Raw genomic sequence first — 26,113 nt, 5'->3', positions numbered from 1 at the left:
GGTGACTATTGCTTGGTACCGCCGTTTTGTGAATACTTGGTTAACACGGCATATATTTCCCGCGATAGACTGCGATGTTGTAGGTTGCATTAAGTAACTTTTGCGATGGTTATCACACGTTCTTGAGAATATGCCCCTGTATTTGTTAAGCCAGAAATTGAGAGAACATGTGTGTTGAGTCAAAGAAGAGAAAAAGAAAGAAGGGACATTGTTAACATTTGTAACAATTAAGGGTTTTGATGATATGCCAAATACCGCGGGAAGCCATTAAACTCGTTTTTTCCAATAAAGGGAAGACATTCCTTCTTTAATAGAAATTTTCAGTGTGAGAGATAAATAAATGCAAGGCTATCGACCTAGTAAAGAGATTACAAGGGAAACCGGAGATAAACATTTGTAGATGCACCCTGGACTAAAAATTTATTTCCCAAAGGGCCTTCTAAGTACTGAAAACCCAGTGGGGCTATGAAAGGTAGCAAATGCAAATAACAATTCTGCAAAGGTTTGCCATTGTGCATACAAAACCTTTTCAAAAGGAAAAGTTGTAGAGAAATATATCTGCATATTTTCTCTGCGATTGAAGAGAAAATGAGCTCGCTGTGTGATAAAAATTATCTTGCATTGTATTAAAAACACATTTGCTCTGGTGAAGGTAAACTAGGAAACTGCGACCTTGAACCATAAAAGTTAGCAATTTTGGTGAAGCATAAAAATCAGAAAGTGTGTAAAACTTTGCTGGTGTTAAAAAAAAAAGCTTTGTACTCTGCTACAGTAGATAACCAGAGGGTAATTTTGGAATTGTGTTAGATGAGGTACTTCACTGATCTCAATACAATGGGTTGATCTTGAGGAAAATGCATAATTCTATATTAAGTGAGGTTTATACAGAACCAAATAATTTAACGTTTCTAGATTTAGAAAAAAGATGGCCATTTTACTCCAAGGTTTGAGGCCGAAATCTGAGACTAACTTCTGAGGCTCCCCTGGTTGTAAAGTTAGAGCAGCCGGTCCTTTGATCTGAGACACCTATACATGACACCTAAAGAAGCTGAATACAGTCTGTCCACCCGCTTTCCCAGTCGAGGAAAGAGGATATCCATGGACACACTGATGATGTCATGTACCTTTGTACATATTGTTGTTGCCCCCAGTCTTTTCAGGGTGTGCCCTGATTTTCTAGGCTTTACTCTTGATGTAAAACTCTGTAGCAGCCCTTGGATGTGGTTCACAACTCTAAATAAATATATAGGACTTTTGATACCACAGTGGACTCCTTAGCGCAGGTGTAACTCTTGGCTAATCAGCTTGATGCAGTCACTTGGGAATACGCTGGGAAATGATACTGGGCCAGCATGCATAAAAACATCAAACCTTCTCCTTCTAGGAGCCACATATCATTGGACTTCCATGTGTTTGCCCTGGATATCATGATGGTAACAGGCTAAAATGGTTGCATAATTCATTGTAATTGTTTTTTTAAACAATGCATGTAATTGAGAAATATGCATAGTCATAATTTAGCCCAATTACTGAAGAGAGGTTACAATGTCTGGTTTCATTAAATTATTGCCTGCTTATCCTTGCCAGATTGCTTTTTTAAATCCTGCTTTGAGTAAATAAGAACTAATAAAAAGTGTTTTAAAAACACCTATGCGTTTACGGGTTATTGAAAGAACAAACACACTTGCCTGATGCTTACCGGGATTATTTAGCAACTGGTTAATGTTGAAATTGAGTGTATCACAGAGGAGAACGTCAGTCAAGAGACCAATGTCTATGAAGAGAATATCTGAGAGTACATGTCGAGTTACATGAGACATTGGAACGCTTTACATGAGCACCAGATTATGGAACTGATTTAGATCTTGGAGGACGGGTTACTCCTTCACCACGGTGACGGATATACTGTCCGCCGAAATATAAATCCCATAGGTTATAATGGGATTTATATTTCAGTGGACGGGATATCTTTCACCATTGTAACAGAGTAACCCGTCTGCCAGGATCTAAATCCGGCCCTGTGTTACATATGGTCACACTAATTTTGTTTTTGTTGTGTTGTTGCCTGTCCCCTTCCCAATCCTGCGTTGTTGCTTGCCCCTTCCCACCCCACATTGTTTTGCTTTCCCCCATTGATGTGCTTGTCCCCTTTGTTGCCTGCTACCGTTGTTGCTTACCCCCTGTGTAACCACATTGTTGCTTGCCTGCCTTGTGTTACTTACCCACTCCCACCTTCTTGTCATTGCTTGCACCCTTGTGTGCTTGCTTGCACCCTCCCATTATTGCTTGCCCCATCCCATGCTCTCACTATTGATTACCCTCTTCCACAGTCTGAGTGTTGCTGGCCCTATCCTATCAAACCAAAAAGTTCTCACGTACAAGACATATTGGCTTTGTCAAAGTTTATAGCCATGTTGCACAATAGCGCTGATGATGTGCAGCATGGCTGAAAGTTTAAAAAAAGAAAAAAGCGGTATGATGCAGCCAGCACTGGCCACAACTAGCCCTTTTTTGTTGCTGGCTGGAGGGTGGGAGGCATGTTTACCGTCCATGTTGCACGTCGTTCCTCCCTTTGAGATACCTCCCTCCAGCAATATTCGAGAAAGTGATATAACACAGCCAGCGTTGGACACTTCATCGCACTTTAAAAAAATCTTCACCCACGATGCACAGTAGCTGCTCTGCTGTGCATCATGGCAAAAACATTGACAAAGGAAATAGCTCGCATGGGAGAAACCTATTGACTTTCTTGTCAATGCTTGTTTCTTTATGTATTCACTTCACTTTAGCTTAGGTATCTGGTGTGAATACATATATGTGGTTATTTTCACCTGTTATAGGTTTAGGTTATAGGTATCGAGTTCCTTGCAAATTCACCTCGGAGAACAAAAGTCCTCTTTCGGGGAGAATAAATGTATCACATTATGTTTTTTCACTTTTATCTGGTTCTAGCCAGAGGTTCTCTGGTTTCCAAAAGGCCTAGGAAGAGATACATAAACAGTTGTTTTCGCTCTGTATCCAATCATGAACTAGGGCGGCCTCACTGGAGTCCAACCACACACAGCACAAACCATTGATGAATTTCACAGAAGCCAGTGTGTCTCCTGGTGATCCTGGGAAATTGGTGATTGTGAAAATGTGTGGAAAACATGTGAAAATATGATCATACAAAGATGTAAAAATCATATTTATTTAAAAAAAAAATTAGGGGTAGAACAGAACAGCCCTCATGGGAGTCGTAAAACTGTACATTATAGAGAAGCAGGGAAACGGACCTAAAAACCTGCACTGGAACATAAGAAAAAAAGTAGCACATCTGTCTTGTGCAGAGGGATTTTGAGAGAGAGTGAGAAACGACTGTAGCAGAACATAACAGAGAGTATCATAACAGTCAGGAGAGAGAGGTTCATCGTAAGGATTTCATATAAAAGGGGTGGTCACGCTATTTGTCTAACCACTAGGTATCATCTCCCTTAGAAGGAGTGTTTTGTGTAACTTCTTGAAACAATTCTTCTACTGAGTGGAAAGAATTACAAAGTTTTGGCGCACCTCCTGACAATGCTTTCTGAGCGTCTTTTGCTATATGTAACGAAGTGGAAATCAGGGATTATGGTTAACATTTTTCTGAATTTTGTATAAGAAGTGATAGGGATAATTGCTATTTGGAACATTATGAACCTGCAACCTCCGGAGAAGAATGGAAGTTCAAAGAACTGAGGCTGAGACCTTTGATCTTCATTGGATGAGACGTAGGACTTTTTCTGGGTGAAGTTCTCAACTCAGGGGTGGGGGGGGTCTGGGCTGCCCAGAGTTAAGGATTAGATTCACCCCACTTCTTTTGTACGTGCAAGACGCAGTTTTACTATCACCCACAGCATATGGGCTACTGTCCCTGACAAACATCTTCTTCATTTTTGGCCTCCACTGATCTACCTACCAACAGCACTGAGCACAATGTAATGTCCCTTCGCTCAAGAGTAAAACGTAACACAAACTATGTTCTGGGTTTCATTTGTGAAAAAGATAAGGGCTGGTGCCGAACGTTTTCATTCCTGCTTTCCTCCTTTGTCAAATTTTCCCCACATTTCTCTTCACCCTTTCCCCATTTTTTGTCTTTCCTCCTGCTCTGGGTCTTGTTCAAAGTCTGATTAGCAACAGTAAGCCCTTCTTTAAGTGCTGGGTTCGCTGTCAAAGGCCAGTCCCCTGTTGAAGCAAGTTTGCTCCCTTCCCTCTTTAGGAATGTTTTTCAATCTTCATCAAGGGCGCACTGGTTTCAGCCAGACTTGTCCGTTTGTCACAAATCAGTGGCACCAGCTTCAACCTTGCTCGGTATCACAGACTGAAGATAGAAGCTGCGTTTCATTTCTATGAAACCAAAGCAGCCCCAAGAGCTTTATATGGCGCAGGGTTTCGGAGTTACGTGAACTCTTTTTTGAGGGTGGGAGAAATCGTTCTTTTGAGGAAGCTGTTGGGCCTGACCCCACTCAGTGGGCAGTTCTAACACCCAGCTGGAAATGCTTCTTGGCTGCTCGAGAGGTCCATATTATGGCTCTTATCCAACGGTGGGTCCCTTTACAGCTACATTTTGTGGCCCCTCTTCCTAAAGTCCTTATATATATGTCATGAATCTGGATAAAACACAGGACTTCCAGAGGATCAGACATAACAAGGGGTGCTGTTATTGGTTCATTTCAGAACGACACAATGTATACTACTGAGGGAAAAACCCGCCCTGCCACTTTATATATAACGCAGACTTTATTTCCCATACACGTGCCCCCCTCCCTTTAAAGGCCCCTGGGGATGGGGTCCCTGGGGCCACTTCTGGCTCAGGGAGGGGGCCACAAGCCCCCTACCTGCTTACAAATATAGTTTAGCTCGCACTATGGGGTCTACAGAGATCAAAGTGGCTTGGGGAGAAGGGCCACATGCCCCCCCCCATTAAAAAAAAATGCCCCAGAGAATGAGAACCCCAGGGCCTGAATGCCAAACATATGCAGTGCATGGCCTAAGGCAGTACATGGCATGGGGTTGACTGTTTGCAGGAGATGGTTGCAGGGCCTGGCCGGAAGAGGTGCACAACATGGGGTTGGCTGCCTGCATGGGGTTGGGGGGGGGCACAAGACCTGGACACAGGCCAGGCCCTGTGGCCAACCCCTCAAAATGGACTGCTAATTACCTTACATATTACATCACTCATGCCATCTTCTATGACACCATTGACAATATCACTGCAACATTTGCAATTAAGTTATTGCTGAGAAAACTGTGCATGGCAGGGGCACGAGTTAGCGTGTGTGTGTGTGTTTCCATATATATAACACATATATATTCTTCCTAAATTGGTGTAAGAAAGCCAACAAAGAAGCATCTCAGATGCAGGACATCAAAGAGATCTATGAGAGACTGAAACACCAATTTACTCATTTAAAAGATTAAGAGACAAGGTCAAGCTTGTATTCTTACTGTCTCCAGCTCCTCATTTGTTTCTCCAAATCAGAGAAAGTCAATGAAACAGAGGGGTGTACAATAATTGTTACGAGTTTCTCAAAGCCGGCAGGCAATGCCGTTTGTGCACTAATGGTGGCAGTGCCAGTGATTCAGTCAACTGGAGGAGTACTGGAAAATTGCATGCATGTGAGTGCAGAAATCAAAGTGAGCAGCGGTGAGACAAGTAAGCGAAAAGCAAGAGGATGCAGTAGCACCCGCAAGACAATAATCTAAGTCCAGGACATTCCTCTTCCAGAGCTTGTTCTCACTTAGTACCATACCAGGCTAATGCTACATATCAGAACGGAAGGCCCATAGCCCTGCCATAACACTGAATAGTCTAAGATGCCCTATGGTATGCTGAGTGAGAAAACTTGAAAGAAACCTCCTAAACGTACAACACACCCCTTCATCCAGTTAAGTAGATAGTGGGAGTTTTGAAGATGTGCAATATACTGCTCTCTTTTCCCTGCTAGAGTACCCCAGACCTGTAGCAAGTGGCCCATTCATGTCCCTTCGGCCCGACTATTCAGTAAATACCAAACAATAGTTCCCCAAAATCTGAAAAAATCCTCTAAAATGTTATGAAGCATTACAAACTGTTTTTTGAAAGCTATAAATCCAATTGGGCTGATGTGAATCCATTGTGGTGCCACATAGTGTTGGTGAAGCTCCCTGTGTTTGTGTGTTTTTAGGAGTGGCACCACTCTACCTTGATGGTGAGAATCCTTGGTAGATCTGACTAGCTGTAATGCAAAGGACAGAAGGTCAGTACAGATACCAGCTGGAAGGTAAATACCAGTAACCACTGAAACAAGACTTACCAGCTCCACCAACAGATGTTACAATGACGAGCCATGAGCAGACCAGGAATCTGGCAAAGGCCCAAGGACACTGCTGGAGAAACACAGGTAAGACTCTACAAAAAAGAGGTACAACAAATGACCAAAGAAGAGTGCAACGATAGGGAGGAGACCAAGAGAACTGAGAGGTAGAAAACAACACACGGTGCAGAAGTAAAATGGATGTGAACTATAGTGAGGATCAGAAAATTAATGCAACCACACAACTCTTTGCCAGGCGCAGAGCTACGGTCCAGAGAGTCTAAATAGAGCTCTACTTATCTTGACCTGGAAATGATCCCAACCCAGGAAGTGAGTATGCGTGTATTTCCAGGAAGATAGCAGTCTAGTGTTCCTTCCCATCTAAGTTTACACCGTTGCATTTCCAGCACTTCCAGCCTCTGCGTTCCTGTTGGCTAACCCTAATTCCTGACACACACCAAACCAAAAAAAAACTATGCTCATCCAAGATTCCCAGAGTCAATACCCTAACTTTTTAGGACATAGTGAGGAGATAATTCCAGGATGCTCTGTAAATACCTTGATTCTAGTAGACCAAAATGTGCCACATGAATGATGTATCATTAACATCTCAAAGCCCGCCTCATGCCCCACTGACACAGGTGCTAGTTTATCTGCTATAAAGGCCTCCAAATTCCTTTCCTTACTTCTCTCTGGCTTGACAATTGATGCAGTTGGCATTTCAAATACCTGCGTCCCTCACCATATAACTCATCCTTTCTCCATAATCCAAAGTCCCACCGAAGACCAACATGATTTCCTGTTGTGCCATACTTCTCTAGCCAACCTCTAGGGGAGAGAGCTTTTGTGTAAAATTGACTTTGCTATGTATTGTACTGGTGATAGTGTACACTTGAATTTGCTTAAAAACAATGAAAATTAAGCTTTACCTGTACTATGCAAAGCACAAGAATGCGCAAATGATGTGGATTCTAAAAATACCATGCTGGAATCAATTGCTGATATTCTTGATAAAATGCTTTGTTGTTTGAACATGCTAATGATGTGGAATGTGTTCTAATGGCTGAGCCAGAAAAGATTAAAGTGAATCCAATAAGGAAACTCCCTCACATTGCTCAAAACCCATTATACCCTGAGGCAGAAGAAGGAATTCAACCTGTTATTGCGTTTCTGATACAACATGGGATTCTAGTGCTCACTGTGAGTGTAGCATCCCATTTTGTGGATCAAAATGCCTGGTAAAGGTAGATACAGACGTACATGATATAATTGCTCTGACAATACCTCGTGTTATTGTCATTCCTAACCCTGCAAGCATATTAGCTTGTATCCAGCCTCTTCCAAATGTTCACGGTGGTGCATCTTTATTCTGCTTTTTTTCTCCATCCCTATACTCCCTGAGAACCAATATTTCTTTGTATTCTCTTTCTTCGGGGACCAGTTCACATGGTTGTGCTTGCCACAAAGCTTCATCTTGTCACCTTCCATCTTCTCAAGAGAGATCTAGATACCCCTGCTTTCTACGAAGGTCTGCCTTAGTTTAATATGCAAATGGTGTATTGGTAGCATCAGACTCTCCTCTCTGGACCAAACTTAGGTTGCCTCCCTGTATCTACTCACTGAAGTAGTTAAGAAGGGGCACAAAGCTTCTACGGGAATACTATAAATCTATTTTATCCATGTTCATTATTTAAGTCAAGTCATCACAGCAGGGGAGAGGCACTGCATTGACGCCATTCATTCTTAAGTTGCCTAGAGCAGTCACTGTTTTATAGGTATGCACTTTACTGGGGATAGTGGATTACTGCAGACAGTGGATATTGGGATAATCAAGCCTTGTTATAGCCTCCAAGATTTTGTAACAAAAGATATCCCTGAACAGTTACATTGGTCTACGAAGGCAGAACAGTAATTCTGAAATTAGCAGTATCCTCTGCTCTAGGACCAGGCCCAGTTCTAGCAGGGGGGCCGGGTGGGCCAGGCCCACCCAAACATGGCCTTTGGCCCACTGAGTTACCGTAGAAGAGGCCATAGAGAAGGAAGCTATTAAGTGTTTCCTCCATCTGTGTTATATGTTTTTTCACTGTCTGTAGAGCTGAAATTGGGCAGTGTTCTTTGGGGGTAGAGGTGGGTGTGCCAAAAAATCAACAGGGAGAGACCCAGAGCTGAGTTATGGCTCTGGCTCAGCTCTTAGAGCCCATGCACTAGCCGAGTGCGGTTTTCAAAAATGGATAGGTTTGCTAGGTTTCCCTAGGTGCCGGCAGAGCTAGGGTTCAAAATCTACAGCTAGGCACGGACCCATTTTCACTGTGGAAATGTGGTGTGTCCACGTTGTGTTTTGAGCCGTTTCCTGTTGCGGGCACAAGGCCTACGTAAGGTACCATTTTTCTCTGACGACTTTGGGAAATGCAGGGTGGGTGGAATTTTGAGGATCCACGCAGATTCCAGAACTTTCCACCACAGAAATGTGAGGAAAATGTGGGTTTTTTTAAACATATTTTGAGGTTTGCAAGGGATTCTGGGTAACACTACCTGGTGAGAGCCAGACAAGTCACCCCATCCTGGATTCCCATGGGTGTCTAGTTTTCAAAAATGTATAGGTTTGCTAGGTTTCCCTAGGTGCCACAGAGCTAGGGTTCAAAATCTACAGCTAGGTACTTTGCAAAATTTCACTATAAAATGTGGTGTGTCCACGTTGCGTTTTGGGCCGTTTCCTGTCGCGGGCACTAATCCTACCCACACAAGTGAGGTATCATTTTTCTCTGACAACTTTGGGGAATGCGGGGTGGGTGGAATTTTGGGGATCCACGCAGATTCCAGAACTTTCCACCACAGAAATGTGAGGAAAATGTGTTTTTTTGGACACATTTTTAGGTTTGAAAGGGATTCTGGGTAACAGAACCTGATGAGAGCCAGTCAAGTCACCCCATCCTGGATTCCCCTGGGTGTCTAGTTTTCAAAAATGTATAGGTTTGCTAGGTTTCCCTAGGTACCGGCAGAGCTAGTGTTCACAATCTACAGCTAGGCACTTTGCAAAAAAAGAGTCAGTTTTCACTGTGAAAATGTGGTGTGTCCACGTTGCGTTTTGGGCTGTTTCCTATTGCGGGCACTAGGCCTACTCACACAAGTGAGGTACCACTTTTCTCGGACTACATTGGGGATTGGGGGTAGGTTGAATTTTGTGGATCCACGCAGATTCTAGAACTTTCCACTACAGAAATGTGTGGAAAATGTGGTTTTTTTTTTACAAATTATTAGGTTTGTAAGGGATTCTGTGCAATAGAACCTGGTGAGAGCCAGTCAAGTCACCCCATCCTGGATTCCTTTGGATGTCTAGTTTTAAAAAATGTATAGGTTTGCTAGGTTTCCCTAGGTGCTGGCAGAGCTAGGGTTCAAAATCTACACCTAGGCACTTTGTACAAAAGGGGTCAGTTTTCACTGTCAAAATAAAGTGTGTCCACGTTGCGTTTTGAGCTGTTTCCTGTCACGGGCACTAGGCCTAACTACACAAGTGAGGTACCATTTTTCTTGGACTACATTGGGGAATGCGCGGTAGGTTGAATTTTGTGGATCCACGCAGGTTCTAGAACTTTCCACTACAGAAATGTGAGGAAAATGTGGTTTTTATGGACAGATTTTGAGGTTTACGCGGGATTCTGGGTAACAGAACCTGGTGAAAGCTAGACAAGTCACCCCATCCTGGATTCCCCTGGGTGTCTAGTTTTCAAAAATGTATAGGTTTGCTAGGTTTCCCTAGGTGCCGGCAGAGCTAGGGTTCAAAATCTACAGTTAGGCACTTTGCAAAAAAAGGGTCTATTTTCACTGTGAAAATGTGGTGTGTCCACGTTGCGTTTTGGGCCGTTTCCTGTCACGGGCACTAGGCCAATCCACACAAGTGAGGCACCATTTTCTCTGAAGACTTTGGGGAATGTAGGGTGGGTGGAATTTTGTGGATCCACGCAGATTCCAGAACTTTCCACCACAGAAATGTGAGGAAAATATGTTTTTGGGACAAATTTTGAGGTTTGCAAGGGATTCTGGGTAACAGAACCTGGTGAGAGCCAGTCACATCACTCCATCCTGGATTCCGCTGGATGTCTAGTTTTCAAAAATGCATTGGTTTGCTAGGTTTCCCTAGGTGCTGGCAGAGTTAGGGTTCAAAATCTACAGCTAAGCACTGTGCAAAAAAAGGGTCAGTTTTCACTGTGAAAATGTGGTGTGTCCACGTTGCGTTTTGGGCCATTACCTGTCGCGGGCACTAGGCCTACCCACACAAGTGAGGTACCATTGTTCTCAGAAGACTTTGGGCAATACGGGGTGGGTGGAATTTTGTGGATTCACACAGATTCCAGAACTTTACACCACAGAAATGTGAGGAAAATGTGTTTCTTTAGACAAAAATTTAGGTTTGCAAGGGATTCTGGGTAACAGAACCTGGTGAGACCCAGTCAAGTCCCCCCATTCTTGATTCCCCTGGGTGTCTAGTTTTCAAAAATGTATAGGTTTGCTAGGTTTTCCTAGGTGCTGGCAGAGTGAGAGGTCAAAATCTACAGCTAGGCACTTTGCAAAAAAAGGGTCCGTTTTCACTGTGAAAATGTGGTGCGTCCACGTTGCGTTGTGGTCCGTTTCCTGTCGCCGGCACTAGGCCTACCCACTCAAGTGAGGTACCATTTTTCTCGGGCGACATTGGGGAACGCGCAGTGGGTGGAATTGTTTGGATTCACACAGATTCCAGAACTTTACACCACAGAAATGTGAGGAAAATGTGTTTCTTTGGACAAAAATTTAGGTTTGTAAGGGATTCTGGGTAACAGAACCTGGTGAGACCCAGTAAAGTCCCCCATTCTTGATTCCCCGGGGTGTCTAGTTTTCAAAAATGTATAGGTTTGCTAGGTTTCCCTAGGTGCTGGCAGAGTTAGAGGTCAAAATCTACAGCTAGGCGCTTTGCAAAAAAAGGGTCCGTTTTCACTGTGAAAATGTGGTGCGTCCACGTGGCGTTGTGGTCCATTTCCTGTCGCCGGCACTAGGCCTACCTACTCAAGTGAGGTACCATTTTTCTCGGACGACTTTGGGGAACGCGCGGTGGGTGGAATTGTTTGGATCCATGCAGATTGCAGAACTTTCCACCACAGAAATGTGTGGAATTTTTTTTTTATTTTAACAAATTATTAGGTTTGTAAGGGATTCTGGGTAATAGAACCTGATGAAAGCCAGTCAAGTCACCCCATCCTGGATTCCTCTGGATGTCTAGTTTTAAAAAATGTATAGGTTTGCTAGGTTTCCCTAGGTGCTGGCAGAGCTAGGATTCAAAATCTACACCTAGGCACTTTGTAGAAATGGGGTCAGTTTTCACTGTAAAAATAAAGTGTGTCCACGTTGCATTTTGAGCTGTTTCCGGTCGCGGACACTAGGCCTACCCACACAAGTGAGGTATCATTTTTATCGGGAGACTTAGGTTAACACAGAATTGTAGAGCAACTGTTATTACCTATTGACTTTTGATGCATTTCTGCCTTCCACATGAAAGACAATGTGTAAAAAATAAGTCATTTTGAAAAATGACCTATAATTCTCATGCTAGTATGGGTACTCACAATTTCGGAAATGTGCAAATATCTACTGTTTCCTAACTCTATATTGTGTTCCAATTTCAGAAATACATAAGTGTCTTTCATACCGATTTTTCCATGTATATATTTTCCCACATTAATTGCTATATACCCGGTACATAATAAAAAACCATTGCAAGATCCATTATTGCTTTTATACCCATTTCTACCATTAACTGGAAGGAGGTTGAAAGCACAAAAAATAGCAAAAATAGGCTATGTCCCAGAAAAATGCCAAAACTGTGTAAAAATGTTGGTTTTCTGCCAAAAGTCAGCTTGTCCCTGAAAGCTGGGAAAAGTGTGATTTTAGCACCACAACTCCTTTGTTGATACCATTTGGAGGGGAAAAAAAACCAGACGCTTTCATCTGTAGCCCTTTATTCCCATTTTTAAAAAAAAATCTTGTATTTTGGCTAATTTCTGGGTCCCCTCCAGGGGAATCCACAAACCCTGTGTACCTTTAGAATCCCCATGATGTTGGAAGAAAAGGACGCAAATTTGACGTGGATACCTTATGTGGTCACAAAGTTACAGGGGTGTAAGCGCGAACTACTCCAAATAGCCAAAAAAGGCTTAGCACAGGGGGGAGACAGGCCTAGGAGCGAAGAAGGGGTTAAAGGACATAACTAGGTAATGCATCATTCCCGTGAAAAGTTAGGTTTTGAAATCGCTGCCGTTTGCGAAATATCCACAGCCTAATATGTGATACAGTTGTTAACGTTAAGGTTAAAGTACACAGGGTCAGTTAGGGAGGACATCCGATCGCATAGAATGTTCTTCTCACACATGGAAATCACCAACATATTTAAAAAGCAAAAATATTTAAAATGCAGAAAAATGTATGTAAAGTAATAATATGGTTGCCTTGTCAGCGTTGCATTAGCATGCAGAAATGCACCCAGGGGCAGTCACAGGATCATCAGCTCCAGTTGCTCTGATGTCCTTGGCATTCCTATGATTGTTTCTTGTCTGACTTTCAGTTAAAAGAGCAATCACTGGTTGTGACGGGGGTCACTTGCTGTCATCGTGGAGGCTGAGATCTCGGGATTGGAGTGGGTAGATCAGCTACGCTGTGCAGAGAACGGTTCTCCATCTTCTAAGTGTACTTCTCGGGGAGCTCTATGCCCCAGTTCTAATGTCAGAGTGGAGCCCATATAGCACTACCTCGTCATAGCCCTTTTAAGAACTGCCATCTCAGACAGACGGTGTGGAGTGAACTACCGATAGAGGGTAACGAGGCGGGCCAGAAAATGTTAAAAGAATGCAAGACGTGCCGTACAGACCTGTAGAACTGAAAGCACAAAAAAGGGGTCGGGGCGCAGGGAAACGATGAATGAGAGGGCACAGCCAATTGGAGTGGAAGAGGCGGGACCAAGGCGTGAGAGGGGCGCGGCCTATGTAGATAACGAGGCGGCTCTAAACACCTGAGGAATGACAGGGGGGTGCGGTCGCCCAAAATAGGTGGGCGGGGCAAGGGCGGCCAAAGACCGACCTCCAGTCCAGACTGACTACTCTTTGGATCAAAGTCTATCAGCTGTTGAGGTCTTGAGCCCCGCCAGTGACTCCCTCAGCTTCTGCGCGATCGGGAGGCAATCCGCGCAGAGAAGGAAGAAAGCGTGTGCTACCCGTCCAGTCAGGTGCTGGCATAGTGCAGGGACAGAGGTGCCTAGACACGGAGAGGGAGGGCGCTATCCAGGCATTTCCTGCGTGAGCCCGGCAGCGTGAATGCTTGGTGTAATTTGGGCACTAGAACCGGAGGTTCGGAGGAGTCCAGTGCCTGTGAAAGAAAACGGTGCTTCCCAATTCCATGAGTGGAGAGGGTGTATCTGGGAGAGTGTGTGCTTCTAGGTGAAGAGGGAGGCCCCCTAGATAACAAAGGTGGGCCAAGCTAATTTATTTCTTTATTACATTTATTGCGTAAGAGGAAGGACGAATGCGTCTCCGTGTGTGGTGTTTTTTTTTCAAGAGAGGTAAGCTGCTATCGTGTGCAGAGGAAGGAAGGTGTTAATGCGTTTACTGATAGTAAGATGCTACATAGAGAAAGTGGATGCTTGAGGAGGTAAGGTGCTTCTTGTGCGTAGAGTTGTTGATCCTTCAGCTGGGTAAGGGGCCACTCTGTTGCGAAGAGGCTGCCTCAGAGACGTAAAATCCTTCAGCCGGTGTAGCCAGTGAGTCGCTTTAATATGCGCTGTGCTGTACCCTCTTGGATACATCCCTTGCACATACCTACACACCACAATCTGACCTGCCAGTAGCGCGCAGGGCCTGTGGCTTTGTTTTTTATCGCCTAACATGCACTGAGACGATCTGAGCATCTAAGCTGCACACATTCACCCGCATTGATCAGAGACCTACGACTCATTTTTTTCTGTCCCAGAAATCTGGCCTTGCTTCCTGGGTCATTGGTGGAACCTCCATGGTGCACTTGGGGCCTGCTTCACCCATCTGAAAGGCCGCCACCACTGGTCACAAGTTCCACAGCCAGTGTCTCATTTTAACTGGTGGCTGCAGGTGGTGGACCTCTGGCACTCATTTTTGGGGAGCAGTACTTATCTTTTTCAGACTTTGACCTAGAGCCAGAGAGAGGAAACGCATGCAAGGGGAAAGGAGGAGGAAGAGAAATACGGACAATGACAAAGGGACAAAGCAGTGATGATAAAGAACCTGAAAGAGTGAGATAATGAGGCAGAGAGTGTCTGGTGGTGGATTAGAGATGCATGAGGTGGAATCAAAACTATGGAGCCTTGGTATTCAGCACCCTCAATATTCAGTAGCTCTGGCTGCGCACTTATGAGCAAAGCTGTGGACCCTGGCAGCTATTTCTTTACAAATTAAGCACTGACCACAGCAGACTTTCAGAAAGCTTTCCCTGGGCACTTTGTTTATCCTCTACCCGCTTTGCTTTCGACTAGACACTGTGTTTGTGTTTGTGTTAAGGATCTTTATAGTAGCACTGCACGTACATAGGTTTTAAGGTCCTAAGTGGGTTGATACTTTACCAAGTTGACGGTCCCCTAATTGGACAGCCACCACCTCTGCTATCCCAAAACATCTACTGCTATTCAGCCACCATGGCCCCCAGGTCAGCCGCCACCCTCCCAGGGGAAGACTTCTCCTTCGTCAGCCGTACTGTGAAATTCCTTCTCTTCTTCTTCAATATGCTCTTCTGGGTAAGTGCTATTCATGCTATTAGTCCCGTTATTTGCACGGAGAGCGTATGACATAATGACATGTTGAAGCCTCTGGTGTTGTTCGTGCTACTGCTGATTCGTAACAGGCAGCTCTTACTTGTCTTTTCTATACTACTTCCATTGTCCGTCACATGGGAATTGAAAGTGTGGTGTAGTTTGTGAAGTAACTTTGACCATGGAGTACAGTAATACCGGACTCAATTGCAGACTAGCTTCATGGCATATTTATTATGTAAACATATTGCATGTTTATTATTGGTGCAACAATGTATGCTAAACATATTAGTTTCAAATGACGTTAAACGTATTTGGCATAAATGCTTAGATAGGGGACCTCCGCAGCTGCAACATTACGTGGCGAACAAGCAATCCTCAAACTCAGTTGGATCACCTTCTGAAAGACACTCCCAACGACATTGAAACCTCAAACAGTTCCATGCTACACCAAGACATACTGACCGTAATAAACTGACCACTTTTACTAAACACCCTTTTCCGCATCCTAGGTGGATTTCACTGAGTGGTGTAGCTGCTGAACTGTTTTATTACCTGCACAATCTGTTCTTTTTGCTTTCATGGTGTCCTTCAGTTTACTCAGTTGTTGCCTGGCATGTTCTAATCCTTTCCTGCCTCCCTTCCACTGGCTTTCTAAGGTTCACTATTAACATCAGTAAGAACATTTGATTATGAGGCATCAAAATGATTGCAGTTTGTTTAGCCGCATTTGTATTCTTTCACGCTCGCTCTACTCCTGCTTGACTTTGTTCAATTAGATCTTGATATGTAACTAAGGTAGCAAAATATTTCTTACTGTGCCGTACAAACAACTGGTTTGGTATGTGCAAATAGATTGTTATATTGTGTCATCCTATTCCTTTATGTTCCATTTCCCCTATACCTTCACGTACCACCTTATTAAAATGCAACAAAAAAAACCACTTCAAATGATTTCCCTCATGACTGATTCCATTAGTAAGAAGAAAAGTAATAATTGGAACCTGTGCAAAAAACCCTTATGGTAAAACAAAGGATAGCCCCGGGTAACTACTAAATAAGATGCCAGTGGTCTTGTTGTGGCAAAGGTATTTAATACAAAAAGCTCTCAATGAGAATCAAATCTAACTAAAAGTTTGTAAATGATTGTAGGAATGTTAACACAATCTGGCAAAAGGTTCTATGACTATCTGAGTGGACTAAACTGTCTACAGAGTCAGACTAATATTGTTTATTGGTGTATTGTAAACTCACTATACACTTTGATGATGCCTTTGTTACCCTGGTGTGGGTCAATTTTGAACATTTCAATAAAGAAAACAAATGATTTTACACATTAAGGGGGAATACATTTTTTTAAACATCACTTTCAACTTGACGCTTGTACTTTAGACCATATCCTTCTGCATGTAATAAATGATTTATATATGAATGCAATGTAGCAACCCGTTCCATTTTATTATGAGAAGGTAGCACATTGGACAATGCTTTTTGTTCAATTTTGATTCACACTCTAGTTTAAAAGCATTTTATAGTTACATTAGTCCATCATGGGCATCGTAATTAAAAATGTATTAAAGATTGGTCACATGTGAGCCTTTAACTGCGCCAGAGTCTATCTTTATTGTGCCAGTGCCACAGTTGCCAAATCCTTCCTACACGAAGAGATGGCCTTCTCCAAAGAGGTCCATTTGTTACAAGTCTAGTTCTACGCCAGCCCATGAAGGAAGCTCTCGTATTTTACTGACATTCAACTAGAACTAACTTAATTCCCCACCCGATAAACCTCACCTTTTTTAGAAGCATTTAGGATATACGGACCATTTATTTTCCTTTCTTCAGAAATCTACATCATGCTGTTCAGCCGACACAGTCGTTATTTAGCCTATGTCAACCAAAGTTTGTTGACCGATTCTGAAATACTTACATTTATTCAGCAGCTCTGAGTCCGTACGCAGTGTAATCCATTATTTAAGCGGATCGTGTAGATATTTGTTGATCAACCAGGAAACATAGTTATTTATATAGGGCTTATTTACAGCTTGTGCAAGAAAAATATTTTTGGGAGAAGGTGCTTTCTGCAGTACTGGGCAAATTTAGCATTTCACATTGAAGCTTATGAGAAAAAGGAGGGTATGCTTGATTCTCCATGATGCCCTGGGGTGATAGTTTTGTGCTTTACAAATAACATAGTGGCCAAAAACAGGAAGTAGAGACATGGCAAGGGTGGAGAGGGGCTATTGTAAGGGAGGGAGAAACACAGAGAGGTTATGTAGGGGGGAAGAACACGGGCGCAGAGACGCATAGAAACAAGATTGCCAGTGAGGGATACAGAGACAAAGAAGTAATGGAAAAGCAAGCACAGGGTGAGGACAAATGTAGACTGAAGTGATGGCCGCATGATGAGGATCAGCACAATAAGTAGTCATGGTGGTCTTGAGTGGCCTCCCCCCCCCAAAGACGAATCACTGCCATGCGAGATCTTGATATGTGTGATATAGTGCACACGATGTGCTGGATGTAGTTATTCTGCCACAGCTAAACTATGGATACCGGGCCCGCTGCAGCCAGGATACATGGGACTGCTTTTGGATGTTGCAACTAATCTACAATTTCCATTATCTCACAATTCGACCCCAAAATTCTCCCTGACACTTTGTTTGCTCTATAACAGGCTTTTCCAACGAGTAGCTCATGAGCTACTGGTAGCTCTCCAGCTACCTGCAAGTAGCTCTCCTGTGTGCAGCCTAGTCAACTAAATTAGAAGCTTTTGCTTGGTTGAATAATATACATAATACCAAAATTGAGATTGTATATTCAATAGGAAAATGTGTTTATTTTCAGAGCTCATAAGCTGATATTTGTCGAAAAATAGATACATTTCCAAAATCTGTTTAAAGATAATATTTGAGTGATAAATCATGTGGCATTGGAGTGATTTTTTTCAAATTGTATTACCTCCGTGCCAGAGGCATTGTAGCTATGGATGTTATATATTACCCATGTAGAGGCATCCCATATTGACAAAGCCTTCTTTATATTTCTGCTGGCACCATTCCTGATGCACTGAGGTGATCACTGCTGGTAATCTTGCATATGGTGGCCACTTATGTCATCTTGTCTTATGTGGTCCCTTTTACAACACTAATAATAAAAGCAACTGTTGAAAAGTTGCATTGGCCAGAAATATCCCATATTACAGAAAAGTTTGGAGACCCTTGCTTTATAATGTGCAAGGGAGGTGATGCTTGTGCCGCCCCTCTCATTTGTCAATTTAGAATGACGCCTTTGCAGGTCCTCTTGGTCAATTGCTTTCTAGGGAGCAAGCCCTTTCAATGTGTGCACACCTATTCCAGCCTCCATTTTAATTGTGACCCTGTGTTTTCCAGCAACGCAATCAGCATCTGGGTGCCAACTGGAGGTGCACCATGTATTATTTTACCTGCAGAACACCTGCATCTACCGGTCTGGAGTTAAACCAAAGTGCACTCCCACCACCTCCCCATGCCCCCCCACCAAGGTGGGGAATGGTTAAAGCCACCCCCCCCACACACTATGCGGGGACAGGCTGTTGGTGGCAGCTGAGGTCCTAGTGAAGGAACATAATGTGCAGCTTGTGCTCATGGGAGTGGAGTCTACCAACCCTCTCTGGGATAAATCCAGTCAGTCCTCCAGTGTCGTTCATTTCTTTCAACCAAGTATGTGTTTGGGTTTACCTGTAGTTTACATGGAGGCTGTGTGTGGTATAAATGGTGTTCATTACGATGACAAATTGCATGCAGCACAAGATGGCGGTTCACCTTCCTTGACCTTTTAGCAGCCACTGGGACTCCCTCTGAGAGACCCCATCCATGTTTAAATTCACTGCAAGCTGAATGCAATCAAATTTGCTTCACTAGTTACAAGACTTGCCATTAGCGTAGACATTTTTTAATACTGGGTCTCACTTCATATGTTGAAAAATATTGACTTCTTTTTTTTGTTGCTTATTGCTGGTGTTTTTATCAGGTGATGTGGAGAAACCCAAAGTAAACATATTGAATAGTAATACATCAGAGCCTGCAATCCTATTAGCCCATCTTTCATTTCTTATTACAGCCCACTTGTGATGTCTGTAGTCTCCTGTAATAAAGAATGGCATAGCTGCTGAACCATAATAACTTATAGCAATTGTGTTCTGAAGTCAACATGCCTGCTGTCCCATCCAGCAGACAGGGTGAAAGGTAGGTTGCAAACCATAATTAAAATTGCATTTTAGACAAGGAAAATTGAAAAAGGGTTTTTCTTCTTGTTTCTTTTTCTATAAAGAAAAAGTGATCAAAAGAAATGAGATATTTTTGGCAACATGTTAATTTTTTCCACACTATAAGTCGATTTTTCCCAAACTGTGGGTTTCTGGTGGGTTGTGAGACGATTTTTAGTGTTTCACAAAAGTCCATGCAATAAATAAAGATGCCTTTTAAATTCTGTATTTATCTTATCACGTTTGCTGTCCTTCAAAGACGAAGGTAAAATGTAAGGCTAGGTCTACTGACAGATTGCTGCTTATGTTTTTTAACATGGGGATTGGTGTTTTCAAACTCCTCCCACTTTGCAACTAGAGGAAGTAAAGTGATGTGTGTGGCAATTGTGCTGGGGTACAGGGAGTGGGAATGGAAGGACCTAGTATGTCATTTTTTGTAGCACATAACAACGTGTAAATATCTATAAATTAACTGTAGAGATTCAGCAGTTAGGAAAGCAACAATGAAGCACCTTTTTGTAATTCTAAAGTGTGCTTGAAACCAAGATTTTAATGGGATCAGAACAAATCAAGACCCTTTATTTAGTGATGCAAAAAATTATAATCCGTGAACCCCCAATTTCCTTACATTCTTTTGAGTGCAATAAAGTTTAATCATTAAAACTGTATGTCTGTGCAATATTAGTGGCCATTTCAATGGAAATTGTGCTGTGTGTAAATGACAGTGCGCTACCACTCAATGCGTTAGTTACATTAAAAAATCATGCACTACATGTCCATTAAAACGAAGTGGGTCATGAACATTTGTCATTCTAAACATTGGGTCGTGGTTCAAAAAGTTTGGGAAGCACTGCTATAGGTCATTGCAGGAAAGATAGCATCTCTGCATATTTTTACACAATCAGGGTCACAACATTTTTTTTTAATGTGCCTTATATTAAACTGATTCTAATATGTTTTTTGCAAACAATACTAACTTCTTTTTGGTGTGTTTTATTTCATAATATTGATTCTGCTTTTATTCTTCTAGTCTGCAATGCACATGAAATAGCAAGGCACCAAGGATTTAGGAAGTGTATGGGCAGGATATCATGGTTCTCCATGTATTATAAGGAATAAAGTAGCCCCTGTTAGATAGTATAAGGCTATTGCAAGGCACAGTGTAGTTCCATGATCTTGTAATGGTACTCAGCCTTTGGCCTTGTCCCTCTAAATGTTCATTGAACTCCTCAGTGACTTGCAATATCCTTTGAATGTGTGGCAGGGTGTACTTTAGTGATCATGACACAGACGTATAAGGGAAACGGTTTCAAAAAGTAGTAACAGCTAAAAGCCTAAACCGTTCACCTTCCTAGCACGCTCTTTCAGAGCTTTGATAATGAAGAGTCACAGTATCCCCACCATGTTGATTTTTTTTTTTTTTTTTTTGTTAACATTAAGATTGTCTTTAAAGATGTTTAGTTTAAATGTCAAATGGGTTCTGATCAGACCACACCCCCTCCTTTAGCAGTCTGTCACTGTGAAAGAGGGTGTTTGTTTGCTATCCCCATATTAGTCCCTGGTACTTTCTTCAGGTTACAGATCTCTCCGTGCCTTAGTTGTGCATCTGCATCTTTTTGTTGCTATACATTTCTGTACCTTTTCATGAACATGTAGAATTATAAATGAGTAAAAAGTAAGTAACAAGGATGTTTTCATCTGTGCATTCTCAAGCGAAGCTTAAGTGGTCTATGATGGCACTCAGAACCTTGAGGTGAAAAAAAACTTGTAATTTGGCTGAAAAAGGATGTATGAATGTGAGTGTTGGCTACGAAGGATGAAAGAACGAGTATATTTTGCATATTGCAACTTGGTCATTGATAAAGTGTTGGTGGAATATATCCAGCATTTATTCACAGAAAAATATATCACGATCTGTGACAGAGAAATAAGAAAGAATGCAAGTGTGTAAACGCGTGTGCTGGCAAAACAAGAAGCCAGAATAACCAATGGAATACGAACTATTTTTATACAGCGAGAAAAATATATCACTAATTTTTCTTCCAGCTAGTATATATAAAATATCCACAGTATGGAGATGTGTTTATATGAACAACTCATTGGTTGTTTCTCATTCATGCTTTTATTTCCACAGACACCGAAGATACGCTATTTTCTATCAACAGAGGTCAATGTACCTTTAATCATTCTCTAAATTTGGAGGAGTGATAATTCAACGAATAGGCATACAACCCTATTAAGATTCCGAGTGTAGTAGGGACATAATAAGAATTTTTTAGGTCCTGATGAATAAAGCAGTGGGGACTGCTTACGAAACATGTTGACCCAGTAGGGAGTATCTAATTGACATACACCCCCTACGTAACCCCATTTTTAATATTCTCAGATAGGGAATAGAATAAAGTCTGTTTTTTCCACTAGCTAGAGGATTTTTTAAATTTTGTATTCACTCACTAACCCTATCACACTCACCATCACCTTACACATAGTCTTCTTCCTTCACCTAACAACAGTGCTCCCATTTATATATTGGTCGAAGCACGCCCCGCCCCGTAGAGGGACGGGAAGACCCCCATGATGAAGCACGACACTATGGGAATTCATAGTGTGTGAGGGGTATTTTAAAAAAAACACTCAGTGCCTTTATTGACATCACAAAAAGCACTGCATTATTTATTCACTATTTGAAAATAACAAAATAAAAAACATTTCTATATCACATTGAGTAGAACCACATTGTTTATTTGAATTATGACATAGGAGGTAGGTTCTACCAGGAATCCTCTTCACTCCCTCTCTTTGTTAATTTTTGGTCTATGATGGCACTCAGAACCTTGAGGTGAAAAAAAACTTGTAATTTAATTTTTACTCATCTATAATTTTATCTATTCCCCCCTCCCCAAATCATCTGTCACTCAGGGGCAGAGGAGTAATGTAGGAGCCATACATAACATGGTCTTCTTTCCCTGTCCCCATGCAAAAAAAAAAAAAATATATATATATATATATATATATATATATATATATATATATATATATATTATACCTGACCTCTGCTGCCCAGTCCCCCCACTCTTTGGCTTCCCTTCCTTCTCATCCTGAAGCTGTGCTCACTAGCCTCCAGCGCTTCGGTCCCGTCCCATGCCGCCTTCTCCTTCGCTTCGGCAGAAGCAGGAAGCACACAGGCTCCCTCCCCTAAGCCACTCACAATGCTGCAGTGCAGCGTTGTGATTCGTCTGAGCGCTGTGGTTCGGCGCTCAGATGGGGAATGGGAGCCTGGGCATGTTCCTCACCAGGCTGTGTAATGTAGCCTGGTGGGGAACATGCAAATTGCGCATGACGGTTTAGCCGTCCAAACAGTCATGAACACTTAAGGCAGAGCTTTCCAAAGTATGTGTCGCGACACGTTACTGTGTCGCCTGACCTTCGTGGGTGTGTCGCGCAACAGGAGCCTTGGCCCTCGCAGTGAGGGCTTGAAGGCAGGGGCGCAACGGAATTGAGCTCAAAGAGCTGTCTGTGTGTGCGCGCGCCCAGGCTGAGACAGCTTCCCACACACACAGACAGCTTTGAGATTATCGCAGCCGCACCCGGGTACTTCACAGGTCTTTACAAGACCATTAACGAGGCTTTGTTTTTTTTTCACCCCTCCATCTCCACATGGCGAAAGGGACAAATCCTTTGTTTGGCACCGGTAACCTTTGCCGACTGTCCTGCTGCGTGGATATTTCCTTTTCTATGCAGTGCAGGAGAAAAGAAGTTTGTTTATTCCTGTCACCTTTCCCGACCCCTGCAGCAGTTTATCACACCAGGCTGTGACACAGTTTGACTAATAAAGTAGGTAGGAGAATTTGTCACTATTTGTTTTTCGATTTAAAATGTGCACAGGACCAGCAGGACACATACTTTGTGCGTGCTTCATTTAAACAATTTTTTTATCATTATCATGACCGATGCAGGATAAAATAAGACAACACAACATGCCCAGATAACGCTGGTGATTAATGATCCGCTGGAGGGCAATCGTTTGTCTGTCCGTAGTTTTTAAATGCAGATGAACTGTGTTTTATGTGGATAGCTCAGTGGGCTACTGCCTTTGTCACAGAGATCCTTGTGCTACTTGCAGTTCAGAAGTTACAATCCTAACATAGGACAGTGACCAATGAACTGTCACCAAAGAGCTGCATACAAACATGAATGGTGTAGTTAGAACTTCGCTTATTTTTGTTTTGTGATGTAGTTAGAACTTCCTCAGTCTTTCATTATTCTAATGTTGCTGAAATGAGTATGTTTGGGCAGATATACATTTTTATCAGTAAAGCTGACCCCCATGTAATACTCTTTAAATCCTAAAGTTGTTTCCCCAGACCAAACCCTCTTAAAATATATTGCCCACCAGTATGGATGACGTGATTCATACACCTTGTAATCCTCATTGCTTATGTGACATTCCCTGTAGACTGATTTACATACTTGTATGACTCATTGTCTCTGTATAATGTGTGCGTGGTGTAAAGTACTGACACACACTACACTGACATGAGTAGCGCTGTACAACAAATGAAATGCATATGAGAGAGGGGCTACGTAAAGATGAGGGGCACTGTTGGAGGGTGGCAGCGAGGGAATCTGAGGAGGAGGTGGTGGTGGGAGGGGCTATGGAGCAATGAGGGGCACTGTTGGAGGGCGGCAGTGAGGGAATCCGAGGAAGAGGTCATGGGGTGGAGGGGGGGAGCTAGGGAGAGACGAGGAGCACTGGTGGAGGGTGGTAGAGAGGGAGTCTGAGGAGGAGGTCATGAGGGGGAGGGGCTACAGAGAGATGAGGGGCACTGGTGGAGGGTGACAGTGAGGGAATCCGAGGAGGAGGTCACGAGGGGGAGGGGCTATGGGGAGATCAGGGGCACTTGTGGAGTGTGGCAGTGAGGGAATCCGAGGAAGAGGTCAATAGGGGGGCCATGGAGGGATGAGGGGCACTGTTGGAAGGTGGTAGTAAAGGTATTTACGGAGAAAGGGGTTATTAGTGTGGCGCCAAAAAAGACTTTCAGCATCAGCGCTAAACCCGGCCCTGTCATGGCCTTTCTGTTTTTGTTTAATTAGCAGTCTGGTCATACAGGCTACTGTGGAACATACTTTAAAGTGCGTGCTAATTATATTTACTGCTTTATTCAATGTTTTAAGTTTGAAGGTGATTTTACTATTGTTTTTACCGGGAAAAATGAAAGTGGAGCCCGATGGTGCCTGATATGGGGCTAGGGCCCAAGGTCAGCTGTGAGATAAGGTGCACTGGAGAGGAGTAGTGGATAATCAAGCCTGTAAGGGAGTGCGTTGCAGAGTCCGGGGTCAGGTGGAGGTAGTAATGAAGAGGCATTCTCCCTAAAGGCTCGCTCAGAGGGAGCCCGAGTAGTGTCAGTTGCCTGATACTACCACCTCAGGAACCTCCTTTTCCCATCAAAGGAACATTTCATAGAAAAAACACTTTTTGAGAGTGATAATATTTAGAAAGAGATTTGGAAAAGAGTGCGTTTTACTGGGCCTTGTAAGACTAAGAAGAGATAAAGGAGGGCACTGAAGCAGGCCTGCCTAGACATATATGCGACAAATCGATCCCGCAGTGCCCCCCCCAAATGCACCCTTGGCCCACCCAAATAAAAATTCCTGGAGCCGGGCCTGATCAGGATAATTAAATAAGAGGTCGCAGGCCATGGGGCCATTTTTACCAGCCCTTTTCTACCTTATTTCATGTCCCTCTCTCACTTACACACACCCAACACCCCAACCCTTTTGGTTAAGACATGTCATTAAACAATCCCTAACGCACGGCTAATGCAACATGTTCACTGCTCTTTAGCAGTTACTGCTTCAAGCTGTTTCAGGCAATACTCTCCCCCCTGCACCCGGCTGTATACAAAAAGCTGAACTAAAACCACAGGCTTTTCCCACTGAACGATGAGTTGAACAACTGTATTACTTTTACCAGGTAATAACCCGACAAAGCAAAATGACAACTATCAATTATTTAACAAATCCTCTCAATTATCTCACAGCTTTAATGACTGCCCCTGAAAACAAAAACTAAAAATCAATATTAGTCACTGCCAGTAGCACAAGAAACCAAACATGAAAGTTATATGTTTGTTTAGCAGGTCTATCGTAAGTACATTTGAGCTCATTACAATATTTAACAAATTAGATTTTGCTTCGGGGTTGTGCAAAAAAATTATGCAACCCCGATGCAAAATCGGGGCCTTAACATGTATTTATTTTTTTAAATCCTGCCACAAAGAAACTGGCAACAAGGAGAAATGTGGCAGTAAATCTGTTCTACTCAACTGGTTGCAAAGTCTGTATTTTAAAATATCATGGGGTTAAGGCACCTGTGGCAGAGATCTTTGTGTGCTCAGTAAAGCTCAGGGAATAATAATAATGGTAAAATAACTATTTGCTGGAGAGGTTTGTGTTTTGTCTAGTCCCAGTTTTGGATCAAAGTAGCATTGAGGGTTAATAGGTCTCCTGGAAAGCACATTATGTAACGCGCAGATGACAGATTTTTACTGTATGTAAATGGGCAAGTGAGTTAGCTCTTTGAACACAGAGATCCTTTTGTTACTTGCAGTTCATACATTGTAATTCTTCTAATATAGCACAGTGAGCCAAGAAGGACATGTGGCTCCTACACCTTGTAACTCTCCCCATCTTATGTAACACTCCCTTGATTTACACACATCATTTATTGTCAATGAATAATGTGTATGTATAAAGCACTCT

The 26,113-nt window shown here is 42.8% G+C and overlaps 1 protein-coding gene across 3 annotated transcripts in view; it reads left to right on the top strand.

Moving 5' to 3' along the window:
- The first annotated feature begins 13,175 nt into the window (after positions 1–13,175).
- The window catches only part of TSPAN33 (tetraspanin 33), a 185,527-nt gene continuing 172,589 nt past the window's right edge, over positions 13,176–26,113 (top strand). Inside the window, exon 1 of one of the 3 annotated variants that reach the window (XM_085653644.1) lies at positions 13,176–15,093. In XM_085653644.1, coding sequence (XP_085509770.1) covers positions 14,995–15,093 — 99 coding nt within the window. In that variant the 5' untranslated portion in view covers positions 13,176–14,994. Of the gene's footprint in view, positions 15,094–19,241; positions 19,332–26,113 lie in introns of those variants that run through there. The other 2 variants (XM_085653645.1, XM_085653646.1) reach the window with 2 other exon arrangements.

This window comes from Triturus cristatus, chromosome 4_1, assembly GCF_964204655.1.
Source record: "Triturus cristatus chromosome 4_1, aTriCri1.1, whole genome shotgun sequence".
Classification (NCBI taxonomy): domain Eukaryota; kingdom Metazoa; phylum Chordata; class Amphibia; order Caudata; family Salamandridae; genus Triturus; species Triturus cristatus.
Note: the sequence above shows the minus strand (reverse complement) of the source record. Positions and strands in the feature narration are given on the sequence as shown.